Below are 15,959 nucleotides of genomic sequence, written 5' to 3' on the forward strand. Positions count from 1 at the left end.
TTTTCTGCAATGGCTGGATTTAATATGGAGTTCATACTACCGGTGTCTATTAGTAATTTGATAGGCGGATTTTTAATTTCAATGAACGGTAGGTCGGTTGAGTGGGCATCCGAGAAAATGTCGTTTATATAGGGGGATCGGTTTGAGATGTTGACCAAAAATTTTCATCCGGGTTCGGTTGAGAGGGTTCAGTATCTTTTTCTTCGATATTATCGTAGTGTGTTGAATATTCATAATCATAGCATTCGGTATTACCAAAGTATATATTTTCGTTTTGGGCAATTTGATTAGTTTCGTCAAAATAGCCATCAATTTCGGGTGAGGTTTCTTTACTGTCAATTTGGTAAAGTTCCTCAGATTGGAAATTTTGAGGACCCGTGAGTCTAAATTGATTAAATTTGGGAATGTTGGAAGTTTTATATGTATTCTTTGAAGTTGTTGACATTGGTTCTGGATTATAATTCGGAACGTGTCCGGTGGGCTTAAATACATTTCTAGGGGGACCGAATACTTGTCTATTTGTCGGATACTAGGAAATAAATCTGTTTGGGTTATTTTGAAAATTCTGAAAACTAGGTAGAATTTGGTGGTTAGGGACTGTCTGCGTGTACCGCTGTACTGGGGGGTTTGATTGATTTGATTGGAATGTTCGAGAATATTGTTGTGTATTGGAAATGGGGTTTTGCAAATAGGTTGTTTGCTGTCTAGGACGATCTGGGGTATTTTTCGGTAAATTGTTTTGGTTACTGAGTTGTCTAAAATTATTTCGTGCATAGAAAAAGTTTTCTTCTTCTATGATATAACTAATAGCAGTTTAAATACTGTTCGGATTTTTAAATCTAACTGTTTGTTGTAAGGGAGCCGGAAGATTTCTTATAAGAGTTCTCAATGACATAACTTGATATTGTCGCCTATAAATAATTTTTGTTGCTTCATCCATTTCTTGAATGCTATAAGAATTTATTCTTTGAATCAAATGACTACGAAGAACTTGTAGTCTTTTCGCAAAATCTAAAGGTTGTTCGTTTTTGAAAGGTCTGGCTACAAGAAGGTCTTGTTCTAGACACTCCAAACTTCTCTTATCTCTAAAACATTGAATGAGCGCCTCTTTAATTAAGGCCGAGTTATTTGACTCTATTCTACTTCCTCTACCAAATAATTTTGATTGAATGACCTTCAGTAAATACTGTTTGAAAATGAATCTGTTGAATTTGAATAAGTCGAATTTAGAAAATCACAATTTGAAATGAACTGACTTAATCCGTTTTGATTGCCATCGTATGGCGTAATCATATCTATATATAATCTAAGCATACTAACGTTAATTTGTTCTGGGTTTCCGTTAGGCATTGTTTCTTCTAAAACCACAGTAGTATTAAAGTTATTTATTGAATTTTCAATTTCTGAATCAAGATTCATCAAAATTTTACGTTATTATTCAATCCTATTCAGGATTGGATTTGAGAATCAAGAAAAAATACTTATATATGTTTGCCTAAATCTAATGTTTTCCTATTCAGGAAAATGGGTAAAAAAGGAACTTGTACTTCAGAGCTGCTTTTTTGATGTGATCCTTCTGCTGCTTCCTCGTGTGAACTGAACTCCAGAGGTAGGTAGTAAACGCCAAAGAGTTGAAACTCACATTCAATTTTCGTAATCGGACCCGATGCCGTGAACTTCGCGTAAACGAACTGCGAAATAATCCTACAGCGACTGCGCCAGTTAAGTAACTTTGAAGTCGAAAACCGTTTTTAAAAACAATTTATTTTACTCAAAATTACAACACAAAATATCTAGAGAACTTCTCACATCGAGATCTGCAAAAATAATGAGTAAAAAGTTATGATGATAACTGGATCCGGGGTGGGAATCTGCAAGCACTGCATTTCCTTGGATAGTCTGCAAAATCTATTCACATAACTGGCTCCACGAGACCGATCCAACCAGAGACATACGTCTCGATTTGTAATTTCAGTTGCAGAAATTATAGCGTCAGAGGTGGCTAGCCTCCAGTTGGTCTCCGTTAGTGTACGACTGCGTTTGTTTTTTATTCAATCATTCGGACGGGATGCCGTGACGGACCGGAACTGAAAAATATTTCGCTAAATCGTTTTAGTGTTTCTTGATAATATTTATGTATAAAACAGGCAGTATTATATTATAGCAATGCTTTTTGGTAATATTTTTAATGTGTTTTTAAAGTATTTCCTTTCAATTTCAAGGTGTTTTCAGGTTTTCACTTTTCGGTAAGTTTTTTTTTTTCATTTATTATGGATAAGTTGGACGAAATTAAAAAATCTGACGATATAGTCGATTAGTTGCTGACAAATAATTTCAATTCTTTATCTTATCTTCATTTTATAATAATAAATTTTACATTATCAAAACTCTGGGAAGGCCTCAACCAAATTTGATTTCAATTGAAACGTCAGATAATCGACAAAATCGAGGATTTAATATTAGTTGGTACGATAAATGCGATTGGTTAACCGGCTCCATTAAACAAGAAAAAGTTTTTTGTTGGTCCTGTGTTTTATTTTCCGTACAAACCGAATACCAAACGTGGTCTAAAATAGGATACTCCGATTTAAAAAATTTACCTCGTGTTATGGGGCAAATATGATTCACAATTTGTCACTTTTTTGAACGGTAGCGTTTTTTGGGCACCTCAAAAACCATCCAAAATGAGCTTACTATAGACAGTGTGACATATATTATTGAGGAAAATATAAGCAAGGAGATTGAAAGTGTTTCTTTTTTTGCATGGGAAATTGACGAAACTACTGATATTACCTGTACATCACAATTTCAATCGTTTTTAGATATGTCAAAGATGGTAATGTGGTAGAACGTTTTATGGGTTCTCTGTATCTGTAGAGTAGGGAGGGTGAGTGTAAGTACTTAGGCCATATGTTACCCATTGTACATCCTCCCGAGGAGTTGCCCTCCTAGGTCATCGTCCATCCTGTCCTTTCCAGGAAGGTGGACAGGCCACTAGGAGACATCTCCTTTATATCGGCAGGTGTAGGCCAAGACTCGCCGAAAACACACTCTCTTATTGACGATAACTCCGGGCACTCGCACTACTCTGTAGATGAGAGTTCAATGTTAGCTTCCTGTCGAGGACGGTACTGAGGTATTTTACCTCTTCAGAAAAGTTTAGTTTGCTTTTGAAGATTTCTGGAGGTTTCAAGCCCGTTGAACTTCTTTTTCTGGTGAAAAGGACCATCTCAGTCTTATTGGGATTGATCGACATCCTGCGCTCTATCGCACAGTGTGTTTACAAATTTGCCGGTCTGCAAGATAACTATGTCATCTGCGTATGCAATTGTGTAGAATCCATTTTTTTGTTCAGGTGATTAATCAGGGTATCCAGAACTATGTTCCAGAGAAGGGGTGATAAGACTCCTCCCTGTGGACATCCCCTCATGACCAGTCCTTTCACTGTGATGTCTTCTACATTAATACTTATTGCTCTACTAGAGAGCATCTTCAGTATCCATTCTCCTACTACCAGGGGTACATTCCTGGAGTGTAGTTGCGGGTAATTGTTGGAAAGGTTGTTTTATCAAACGCTTCCTGGATATCTATGAATATACCCAGGGTGGATTCTTTATTGTCCAATGATCTCTCGATTCTGCCAACCACATGGTGAAGGGCAGAATCAGTAGACCTTCACGGAGTATATGCATGCTGATTCGGATGAAGTGGGTTGTGAACTAGTACTTCATCTCCGATGCATCGCTCACTTTGCATCTACATGGTTTCTAAGAAAAACGATGTGAGACTAATTGGTTGGAATGCTTTTGGTAGGGTGTAGTCCATCCTACCTGGTTTGGGTATAAATACTACTCTTACTCCTCTTCACTCACTGGGAATATACCTCAGAGCTAGAGAGGCTCCAGTCCCCACTGAAGTAGGGCTGGTCTTATACCGTCAGGTCCTGGTGACTTGAAAAGGGGAAAAGCCCGATATAGCCCATCTTATTTTGTCCTCATCAATTACTGCACTAGCAGATAACCAGTCGTATTGTGAGGGTGTTGTTGGTACATCCGTCCAGTTCGTCGTTCCAGGAAAGACAGAACCTGGGAAGTGAGTTTCCATAAGAATCTCATCACTCTCCTGGAGGTTGGCCGGCTTTGTCGCCATTTTCCCTCATTAGGATGCCGATACTCTTATGGTGGTCATTTGAGAGTGCCTTCTGTAGCCTAGAAGCTGATGGGAAGTCTTCGACTGTCTCACAATAGGCTCTCCAGGCTTCTATTTGCTTTCGTCTGCAGACTTTTTTGAACTCTCTGAGGTTGGCTTGATATATACCCCAGTCCTCTTCGAGTCCTGTACGTTTTGCCTTGTTAAAGGTCGTTCTCGCTGTCTTCTTGAGATGTTCCAATTCAGGGCACCACCATGTGTTGGTTGTGTCCTCTGTTTGAACCATCCTCATAGGACAGGATTTCTTGTAGGCAATGTCTATTTTGTTGTGGAAAGATACCGTGTACCTTTCCAGTTCTTCATTGTTGCCAGGAGTCAAGACCTCTGTTTCCCGCAGAGCTCCTCTTAAGTCAGTTGTAGAGAGCTACATCCGTTCTCTTCGGGTCACGGGTTACAGTGGTCCTGAGATCCTGGTTTACCGAATAGGTCATCCAGCGGTGGTCTGACATTGAGATATGGTTCGAGACTTGTCAGTCTTGAATATTGTTTAATATTTTGGCTGTAGTAAGCGTGATATCTATTAATGTTTGGCTACGGGCGTTAGTAAATGTCGGCTCCGTGCCTCTATTCAAGATTGTTAGATCTTTCTTAATTATATATTCATATAGGGACTTACTTCGAGCGGTGATATCCTTGCTGCCCCAGCTCAAGTGGTGAGTGTTTGAGTCGCAACCCAATATGAGCTCCACTCTCTGGTTGAGGTAGTGATCCACTAGTACCTCCATTTCTCTGGTCGGTGGTAGGGTGGCTGCATCTGAAGGGAGGTACACCGATGCGAGTATCAACGCCATATATTTGCTTTTATCAACTGGACATTCAACTTCAACCGCAGTGAGGTCTGAGGTGCTGAATTGTGCCATCGGGAAGGGTCTGTATTTCCTAGGAACGTAAACGGCCATCCTGGGTTGCTGATTGCTTGGTAAGCTGAAAATTTGACCAGTTAGGCTACTGAAACCAGTGATTTTGGTCTTTATTATCTACGGCTCCTGGAACAAAGCTATTGCCTCCTCCAATACATCAAGGTGGCGACATAGTGTTGCTGTTGCCGCCTTTTTGTGTTGGAGGTTGCATTGTATGATTTTTATCTTTTTTCCAACGTCCATGAGACAGTTGTTGGATACAAGTTACCTTTAGAGGTCCATCTGCTTCCCCAATAGGGGGAAGGTGGCCTCGCTGTTTTTGGGTGCCTCCTCCGACAGGTCATCGACTGTCATCTGTTCAGATGCTTCGACTTCCTTTTCGGGACCCATGGTGGCCTTGGGGTCAATATCCACTTTAGGTGGCTCGACTCGTCTCCCGAGGTGCCCTTGGCTTTTTTTTTTTGTTACCTTGAGAGTCAGTGAGGTGAACGCGTAGCTTAACCTCATCGACTTATTCTTTAGGACAGCCATATCATCTCACCGATCCCGAAGACGAAGAGGTGCCCTTGTGGGTTCATCTTAGCCTCATGATGGAAAATACACCAACTTGCTACCGTCAGGTCAGGGTTCTGCGCCTTCAGCCGACCCAGCACCCTCTCCTTTTCACCGGATGTCGTCTTGTGGACGTTCTCCGGGATCCAGAGTGAGGCTTCGGTAAGTTTTGGGAGCTTATCCACACTCACGACCGCAAGTGATGCCTTCTCCCACGGCCTAATATTCATTGTGGCTTTCTTCAGCCACTCTAGCGTCACGTCGTCGTCGCAAACCACTCTGATGATTTCACCAGAGTATATCCACGACTTGAAGGTGGGCGGTTTGCTGTTGTTGCCGGAGGCGGAGAAGATGATCTTGTCCAGCTCCTCCAACAGTTGTTTTTTGATGACACTCTCTCGTTCTGCGGTAACCTTACCGTACGGGTTTGTAATATCTATGATGGCTACCTTGAGGTGTCTCAAGGCGGCCCCCATGAAGGTTTTGGAAGGTGCAGCGGCATTACTGTCGCTGCGCAGCTTATTCAACCTTCTTGGGGTTCCCTCCGTGAAGGCACTCGCGTGAAGACGCTTTCCTGCAGTGGCAGCCGGTTCCTTGACTTTTTCAAGGCGAAGCTCTTGGCACCCGCCGCAAGAGGTGCCCTTGTTGTTAGAGATGGAGTGGAAGAGGGGGAGGGTGCACTTTTTCGCTCTCTTTCTCCTCTTGGCCTCAGCGCCGCTAATACGCTTGCGCCTTGGCCTTTGTGTTACTTCACGAGGTGATCTTTTAGGTCCAGCCTCATTCTGAGCAGTAACTTGGGGTGAACATTTCTGTTCACCCCTAGTCCCCGCCCCACATTAAGGTAAGCATTGCTCTCCAGCCTCGGGATTCGTTGTTTTTTGTCTTTTTTGTCAGTGTTCATGTATGTTCCCACGAGTAGCAAGGGAAGGGTTGGTCACCTCTGACAGAGCCCCGCATTACCAGAGGAAGGCTAGTTACAATGAGGTTTCGCCCGGTTCCTCAAGTGGATCATTCGTTACCGCATATCACCCTGCGGCCATTCAGCTACCGGCACGATTCCTTTCACCTCAGCTTGGGTAGGCTGGTCCGCGGTGGCATGTTTTGCAGGGCTTTTACGTTTTATGGGGGACGATTTGTTTAAGTTTTCAATTCGTACGTGTGACACCTATAATTTTAGGCAAAAGTTAATTGCGCAAACCTATGATGGGGTTGCGGTCATGGCCGGCCATTTAAATAGTTTACAAACTGAAATAAAGTCCATAGCTCCTCATGCACTTTTTACGCATTGTCATGCCCATGCCCTAAATTTAGTTTTAAGCAAAGCGTGCAACAACATAAACATTTTCGCGCCTCCGGCGGGCTTTTCTGTGTGTTTATACCTAGTCTTTATGACTTTAGCCTCCCCTGTTCTCCAATGCACGAGCCGTCACTGCACACATACAAGGTCGCTGATATAAATATATTGAAACGGTCGATTATCTCTTTAAGTAAGATAGCTAACGAAAAATGTTAAGCTATATGTATAGCTATAACTTTTAAATATTAGATTCAACTAACTATTACATAAGGACATATTGTAAAATTGATAGATAAGACAAATTGTAAAATTAATTTAAGACACCAAAGGTGTGGTATACCCGTATGTGTGGTATACCTGTAGGGTATACCTGTATACATAAATAGGGTTAGCCTTGTAAGTGATGAATTTGTGGCCGAAACACGTGTCGAGGTGTTGGAAATAACGATTTAGTGTTGGGAAAAAACTCCATTAATAACAAATATTTCCTTTGGAATTCTATTTGATGAGGTGCTCAAAGTGTTTACCATTTACCTCCCGACAGTGATGAACTCGCTAAACAAAATTTTGTAGTGAACCCAAAATCAAGTGAGGAGAAACGGTAGAAATTGCATGCCTTATTCTTTCTTGCAATTCTTCCGATATTTGGCAGCCTATTTTTGTAGACTACATTTTTTATATGTCCCCATAGAAAAAATTCAAGAAGGATCATATCGGCAATTCAATTGCTTCTTCGCGTCCAATCCATTCATCAGGAAAAGTTTCATCTAGATATGCCCGTACCACATGTCCACAATGTGGAGGAGCCCCATCTTGTTGAAACCATATTTGTTCTGCTGGCAAATTGGGATTTTCATTATTCGGGTATAATCGTCTAAGCTCTAAATTATATGATGTGAAAGTGATAAATATCGTTCATAGGTCAAATTTCCGTTTATAAAATAGGGTCCTATGACGTTTTCACAAAAAATGTCACACCACACATTTACTTTATGTGGCCGTTGATTGTAAACTTCATCCATGCAATGTGGATTTTGGTCTGACCTATACCTATAGTTGTGTCGATTTACGTGCCGGTTTGAACAAAATGTAGATTCGTCAGAAAACAATATGTGGTTGACAAACTTGACATTTTCATTTATTTTATCCATAATAACTTCACAGAACTCCATTCTACGATCAAAATCGTCTTCATTCAATTCTTGTACCAAATGAATTTTATATGAATGGAATCTTTGCAGTTTGCAAATATTTTGAATGGAATATCGACTCATGTTATGATTCAGAGCCCTCTATTGCGCCGAATTTATTGCATTTTCCACCACATCTAACATGACATTCAAAGAATTTTCTTCATCAGTAACGATTACTGGCCTTCCACTCTTTGGTCGATCTTTGACACCTTCAGTTTCATGAAAACGCTGTAATGTTTTTAAACGGTTGATTTAGAAATGGGTTCTCGATTGAGATGCAATTCATTAAAAATATCCACTTGGTCACAACTCCGTCTTCTATCACCGTATCCTATGATCATTAAAATTTCAATACGCTCAGTATCAGTTATACATGCCATTTTTACGCGTAAATTACTTACACTTAATGTATTTTTGACATGTGTTGTCAAGATCATCATTGTTAGGATGGAAACTTGATGGAGTACGAACTAAATGGACTAAAACATTTTTGGATAAATTATTAGAAAGTTATTTTCAAAATTTATTGCCTCCTGTATCCATTTGAGTTTCTAGCTCGTCAGTTATGAGAGGATCCATAGTCTCTTCAAGCATTTCAAGGTACAGATTGCCAGTCAAGTTTTCTTCCAGGAAAAATGGACCACCTATAGCATTTCCAAAAGTAATAGACCAAACATTAACTCTTTGTGGGTGTTGTGTATGCCTTTTCCGAAAAAATAAGTAAGTTTTTGCCACTTCAATAGCTACAATTTTGTTCAATTAAATTGCTATTCAGAAAAAATGATTGCTCATCGCTGAAACAGTTGTTTAACAAAAGATTAAAAATGGTATTGACTCAATGAGACATGATTGCACAAAACTCTCTATTCTTCTATCATAATCATCCTCGTAGAGCTCTTGAAGAATCTGCATTTCATAAGGATGAAATGTATGCATCTTCAATGCTTTTCTTCCTGTCCCTCGTGACATTCCTGTTTGTTCTGATACTGACCGTAAAGAGCTTGTGGGCTCTGCACCAAATGTTCCCAAAACTTCAATTTGAGCTGTTTCATTCAGTACTCTCGTGTTATTTCTTTTTTTATTTCTCACTGAACCAGTTTCGTAAAACTTATTCACCAGATCAAGCACATACCGGTGACTCATATTACAATTTGGATGTCTTTCGTTAAGAAGACATGCCGCCCTTCGTGCACAATTTCTAACTTCTCCATGAATTACCATCTGTCAATTCTCAACTGGTACAACTATATGTACAATACTACCACATCGTACAAATCCACGAACCAATTTTTTGCCTGAAAACAGAAACTTTTCACAGCAGAAGTAGCAAAAAAGGACTGCTATTTGTACACTTTCTGCAATAAGAATTAACAATTCAGAATTTATTGAACAAAACTTTACCTACATTTTACTATTAGAGTATTTTCTGATGTGTATTAATTGCATCTTATGGCTAGTGTTACCCCAATAAATAGTTGGAACGGTACCACCTAATATTCTTACCAGTTCTGATCAAATCATGCATCCTAGTATAGGCGTTCTAATAATTACTTCTATCAGTTTAGAACGCTATTTTTCGAAAAATGCTCTTCAAAAATAATAAGTCAGGGTACCATTGGAAGCAGAATGGAACACCAATCAAAATGTTGTGTCACTTGAACCCCCTTTTCATCTAAAATTATGTGGAAACACCTCAAATTTAAATTATAGTTTGATATACTTCAACAGAAAAATGCTACCTACCTCTACCTTCAACTCCCGTCGATTGAGAGGTACAACTCCCCAATATTTTAAAGTACAGGCTTGTGATGTATCGTTATGAAGATATCTTCATTCTCTATTTAAAAATGTTATCGCTTTCAAGTTTATTGCAACAATTAGTATAAAATAAATTAAAATTATGTGGTGGTATATTGCAATATACTCAAAACTTATTTCATGTTGAGGTATTGATAAAAAGAAAGTAAGCAAAAACCATAGTTATTTTTCTTTCAGATGGTATCCTGAAAAAACTGTTAATAATTTCCGTGGCAACATCGATTTAAAACGCCTTGTCAACTTGTTTTGTATGCTACAACATTAGTTATCAGTATTTTAATTTAAGTTCGAAGTTCGTTAACTTCAAGTCTGACAAATGGTTAGATTAACGAGTATGCAAAAAATAACAGTTTTACAAAAATGATTGGTTACGGAAATAAAACCCAAACACAATAGGAAATAGCTCGCCTATTTCATAATACATTTTCTAAAGTACCGCCCATATATCAAGGAACAATAAGCAAAATAGAGAAGCAGTTTCGCGAGCTTGGTCATGTGGGGCAAATTAAAAAAGCAGCTGTCAATGCAATGAGTGATGAACTCAAATTAGATGTGATGTTTGAGTATGAGAAAAACCCACATACATCGAGAAGACAGGCATCCACTACATTCAATGTTAGCGATACATCGACAGCAAACAACAATACAAAATAAAATGCATCCCTATAAAATGATACCCACTAAGGAGCTCATGGAAGACGATTTTGATAGAAGAACGGACATGTTGGATAGCAATATCCAATATCCAATTAGAAGACGTTATGTTTCCTGATGAGTGTACTTTGTCTCTTAACGGTCATGCTAATCGGCAAAATTGCTGCTACTGGTCAATGGAAAATCCTCAGTGGATGAGAAAGGAATACAAGCAATACCCTTAAAGGGATTGTAGGAAACCATATCATCGATCCCTTTTTCATTATAGGCAACTTGAATGGCGATAATTATTTGGCACTACTTCAAACTGATGTCATTCCAATTTCAGCAAATTTATATCCCGATCCAGGAAACCCTCAAGTTCCAGTGAATACGATATGGTTTCAGCAGGATGGAGCACCACCACATTACCAAGTTAATGTCCGGCAATACCTCGATACAACATTTCTCAATCGGTGGATAGGAGGGCGAGGATCGATTAAATGGCCAGCGCAAGAGTGAACGAGCATTCTGCATCAATAATCGTCTGGTGAGTACGGGCTAGCGAGCGAGCGAACGAGATTCCCGTTCACACTAAACGACCGCGAACAAGTATTTTCTTTTCTCGCCTTCTTCTCGATCTTTTCTGAACGCGAACAAGCATACGTTTGCTCGCTCGCTAGCCCGTACTCACCAGACGATTATTGTTGCAAAATGCTCGTTTACTCTTGTTCGCTCGTGCTCGCTTTTCTGGTGAATTCGCACCTTTATCATTAGATTTATTTTTATGGGGATATGTGAAAAGCAATGTGAACAAAACTAAACCTTCAGATTTGAATGACTTAAAAGAACGAATAATGCTTGCCATTAGGTCAGTCACGCCTGATATATTAAATAATGTTAGAAGACAGTTTTATTTGAGATTAGAATGTTGCCAAGACGTTCACAGTAAACATTTTGAACATCTACTTCATTAACATCCATAGTTCTTTTTCGTATTCTACATTTCATTACGTTTTGCATTACATTTTAGTTTTTGAGTGTATTTTATCGAATTTTGGTAACCACATGATTTGAATTTATTTTATGAAGAGACACTTCAAATGATGTTAGTATGTTTAAAAATATGTTCAAAATATGTTTTTCCGTTAACCAGCTGTCGCACCCCTACGAACGGCAACCCTCAGAAGTAGAAACTTGTGCGAGCTAAGGATTAACGAGGTTTTACCTTTTAACGTGTGATTCCTAACACGGGTTGGACGATAGCAGGTGAAAATCGATTGTTCAGACTAGGGCTTGAACCACCGACCAACACGGCAGTCAATTCGAGTGAGTGAATAAAGCACCCGTGTCGAACCGCCTGGCTACCGACCGACCACACACACAAACCTATACTTCCTATTGAAAAAATGGGGGATTGTAACTTTCATTCGAAGGGGATTGAAGGTAGGGGTAGCATTTTCACGTTGAAGACTGTCAAATTATAATTTACATTTGACGTGTTTTGGGATTTATTTTAAATATATACAGTAACCGAAATAATGAATTTATTCCATTTGGCTTTTACACATTGTAAAGTCCGTGAAAGTATCCCTCTTGACAATAAAATTGACCTGTTTTTTCGCTTCTTCATATTATTTACTGGAAGGAAGATATTGAGGGTGGAAAGTTTTCAAATTGACACCCTGTATATTTTTGTATTGGTAGCTTCACTTGTTTTGTTATCAGCATTGTGCACTAAACAAAAATTATTTTCACTTCTATTTTTATTCACTGGCATTTCAACGCTTCTATTTTCATATTATTCGAATATTTCAAATCAATTTTTCTTTGAAATTACATATATGTTGGACAATATGTTGGATTGCTTTCAATATTGTTCGTTAACAATGAACTGAAGTGTATTTCCGAATATATTTCAAAAACTACTCACCTGATGCAACGGAACTAAAATTATTCAGATTTCATTTTTTATAATTGTTTTCTCCGTATTATATTTATTATATATTATATTTGTTCATGAAACAGAGGCGTCATCAAACTTTTTTCCATAATAATGGAAAATGTATTGAAACAGACAATACATTTATTTCACGATTCATGGATTTCTTGTGGAAGTAAATAGGTACAAAACATTACACAAATTCAAAAAACTTCATTGATAGTAATAGTTCTCTCAAAATACCTAATTATATTTACTTCATGATCGTTAGCCTTTTTATTTTTTGATAATCTTCAGTTCTAGAGTTCACTTCTACTCAACGTGCTAATCTATACTTTTAAATGTGAAAGTCACCCACTTAACACTCACTCATTCATCTATGTTTCTCCGTAGGTACTAGTAAGTCCTAGGAAGCCTGAAGAAGCTTCCCAATAGAAGAGAAGGTTCTACAAAGTAGAGCAGAGTTTTAATTTTTGAATTTTTGACTGAGCGAGCTCACAGAGCTGAATATTATCGAAATGTGAACTAATATAGTTGATATGAGGTTACCTTATGATTGTGACTTCTGTTCGTCAGTTTATATTTCCTTTTTGATAACGCAATGATATTTGGACAATATTTTTTTCTTCTTCATTTCACTTATCCATTCAAATGTATGTATTGATTGTAAAAGAATTCAGTTATCTGTTAAAATCCAATTATTCCAGCAAAGATTTGAATGAGAAATACGACATACTTTTGCCAAAACACTAAACTGAAAATGGTAAATGAGTTTCAAAATTTTCAGAAAAAAATGTTTGATCAATGCGAGTGATTAAAAATTTCGTTTTTCATTTTTTATAATAATTAGCAATACAATGTATAAACTCCATGAACTCAGCTTGTGAACCAAACTTTTTGAATGATATTCCCAACTTGTACAACAAAAATCACTCCACCTACCGTGATGTATGAAGTAGTGATGCCTCTTGTCGAGACAAGACAAGAAAATGATTTCTCTCGTCTTGTCTTGACTAAGTCGAGAGAAAATGGTCTCTCGTCTTGACAAGAGACCTGTTTTTCTGGCACTCTCTTGTCTTGTCTTGTCTTGTCTCGACTTCTCTTGGCGAGAGAACGTCCTTGGTATTCAGAATTTGCAGTAAACGGAAACTTAGTGGTTATTTGGGTACTTGAACGCTGCACTGGATTCGTCCGTTTAACAGTGATGTCAGTTGTATACTAATTGTGAATAACTTCGAATTATTCTGGTATAAGTATATCAGGCATTATTTAATCGAAAACTTTCTGACAAAACAAAATATTCTCCAATCAATGAAAGTGCCTTTCGAAGAGGATAAGGGGGACTAGGAAGAGATATCCGATGAAGATCCTGATTTTATTGATAATGCAAGTTCGCCAGTATTACGTTTGAGAATACTAATGAAAAAAATAAAAATATCTGAACAGCTTTCTAATAATCTAAGACATTTATGTGAAGTTTTCAACGTGAAAAATTCAGCTGTGTCTATTGATGTGGCTACCAGGTGGAATTCAACCTCTAACATGATTTCACTTGCTCTCAAGATGAAAAATGCCATCAACCCTTTAAGCGACCACAATAAATGTTTGAAAAATTTTAAAATTCGAGATGACGAATGGAACACTCTTACCTTAGTAAATAGTTTTCTGAGATATTTCAAGGATCTTTCAACCATCTTATGTGGAGATCATTATCCAACTCTACCATCGGTAATTGTTGGCTTCAATATTCTGATAGATAATATAGAAAAACTTATGTTTGAACTCGATTCGAAACAAAATAGAACAGAATCAGATGAATTAATTATTTGTGCATTCAAATCAGGTAGGGATAAGATGCTCAAACATTAGAAAAAGACTAACTGGATTTATTGTGCTGCGTTAATCTTGGATCCCCACCACAAAGTAGCTACATTTTCTAGAACAAGCTGGGGGAGAGAAATGAAAGAAAGTTCTGTTGAGAATTTTGAAAGAATTTTCAAAGGCAACTATCTTGCGCATAAAAATGCTCAGCCACCGGAAATAGTCGTTTCTGAGGAAAATTTAGAAGAGCCTTCGGAAAATGGAGACTTTCAGGATCTGAACTCATTTTATGGCTCCATTGACAAAGAACAGTCTCAAAGAGAGGGAGAGAGAACGGAAATTGATAGATATTTAGATTTGTCACGATCACCACAAAAAACCAATCTTTTGCACTGGTGGAAAGAACATGAGATTGAATATCCACGACTGGCAAAAATGGCTAGAGACTTACTGGCAATTCCAGCAACAAGTGTGCCTGCAGAGAGACTTTTCTCAAAAGCTGGCCTTACTATAAGGAAACATAGAAACAGACTGAATGCTGAATCAGCTAGAAGTCTTCTCTGTCTGAACTCCTGGTTCACCTGTTCGATGGCCCATAAACTGAAGTAATTTCATTTAGATATATTATTTTATAGTGTTTTATTTTCTTGTGTTATCTTAAATCAGAGTGTTTTATAGAATTTTAATAATTTATTTTCAAGTTTAAAATATATATTTCAGTTTCATTATCGTTGTTTCAATCTGAAAAAAGTTTTTCTGGAAAAGATAGTTTCAACAACAAAATCCTAATATTGCAAAAATTTCAGTAATCTTGAAATTATTGTGGAATGCACAACCATATCTTCTGTTCTAAAAACATCATATTGATGATGAAAATGCTCTGCAAAATTATAAATCAACAAAGAATCAGGTCAATAATTAAAAAAAACTTGCAAGAGAAAAATTTATAGAAGATCAATACACTCGTGGTGGTAGTGATTCTAAAACAAATATGGAATAATATATTATCAGTATATCAGTTATTGCTTACGTAACAAAGCTACTAGATTTGACAATACAATAATTAAAGAAATCAAAATAAATAGAAATGTGTTTATGGATAAAATCTGCAGAAGAAATGAACCACTGGTTTGTTACCATAGAAGACTTTATTACTAAAACAATTACCCATTATAACCTCAATCCCAAATCTGAATTTTCAATAGAATACCTTACAACTATTTATTTAAATCCTTATGTTCTGAAGAATATTTTATACAAATTTAACAAATCTTAAATTTTATGTAAATTATGAAATGCACCATGTGCATCTGGTATATTTCCATTTGAGCTAAAGAAAATCTATAGTTTTTCCTATTAGAAAATGTAGAAATGTTACATCAGCTCTACTACCAGTTGACTACTTCTAAAATTGAGCTGGTATGATTAACCAAAAAATATATAATGCATTATAAATGTATTTTGGTGGTATCAATAAACAAATAAGCATCAATTAAAACTTAATTTGCAAATTATTACCTTCATTCACTCCAATTGTCAGGATTCGAAATTATCAAATACAAAAATTGTAATGAACCATAAATTTTTGCATCAAAAGAATATTATAATTGGATTTCTATAATACTATTTTTCTC

General features: G+C 37.4%; 1 protein-coding gene across 1 annotated transcript; it reads right to left on the reverse strand.

Annotated features, from left to right (window-relative positions):
• Nucleotides 1-1,751: 1,751 nt before the first annotated feature.
• Nucleotides 1,752-7,146, reverse strand: LOC141482959 (uncharacterized). Its single transcript, XM_074176999.1, has 2 exons — nucleotides 4,826-7,146; nucleotides 1,752-2,087 (listed from the first exon to the last, which is right to left on the reverse strand). Exon 1 carries the CDS (start codon nucleotides 6,095-6,097, stop codon nucleotides 5,588-5,590), a length of 510 nt encoding a protein of 169 aa, XP_074033100.1. The 5' UTR covers nucleotides 6,098-7,146; the 3' UTR covers nucleotides 1,752-2,087; nucleotides 4,826-5,587.
• Between the last annotated feature and the right edge of the window lie 8,813 nt (nucleotides 7,147-15,959).

This window comes from Leptinotarsa decemlineata, unplaced genomic scaffold (assembly GCF_025532065.1).
Source record: "Leptinotarsa decemlineata unplaced genomic scaffold, Ldec_3_MD MMD2_tig00002159_RagTag_RagTag, whole genome shotgun sequence".
In the NCBI taxonomy this organism is placed as follows: domain Eukaryota; kingdom Metazoa; phylum Arthropoda; class Insecta; order Coleoptera; family Chrysomelidae; genus Leptinotarsa; species Leptinotarsa decemlineata.

Excerpts from the sequence above, each read along its gene's own strand:
- LOC141482959 (XM_074176999.1), bottom strand. The coding sequence starts at position 6,097 with ATGGGGGCCGCCTTGAGACACCTCAAGGTAGCCATCATAGATATTACA.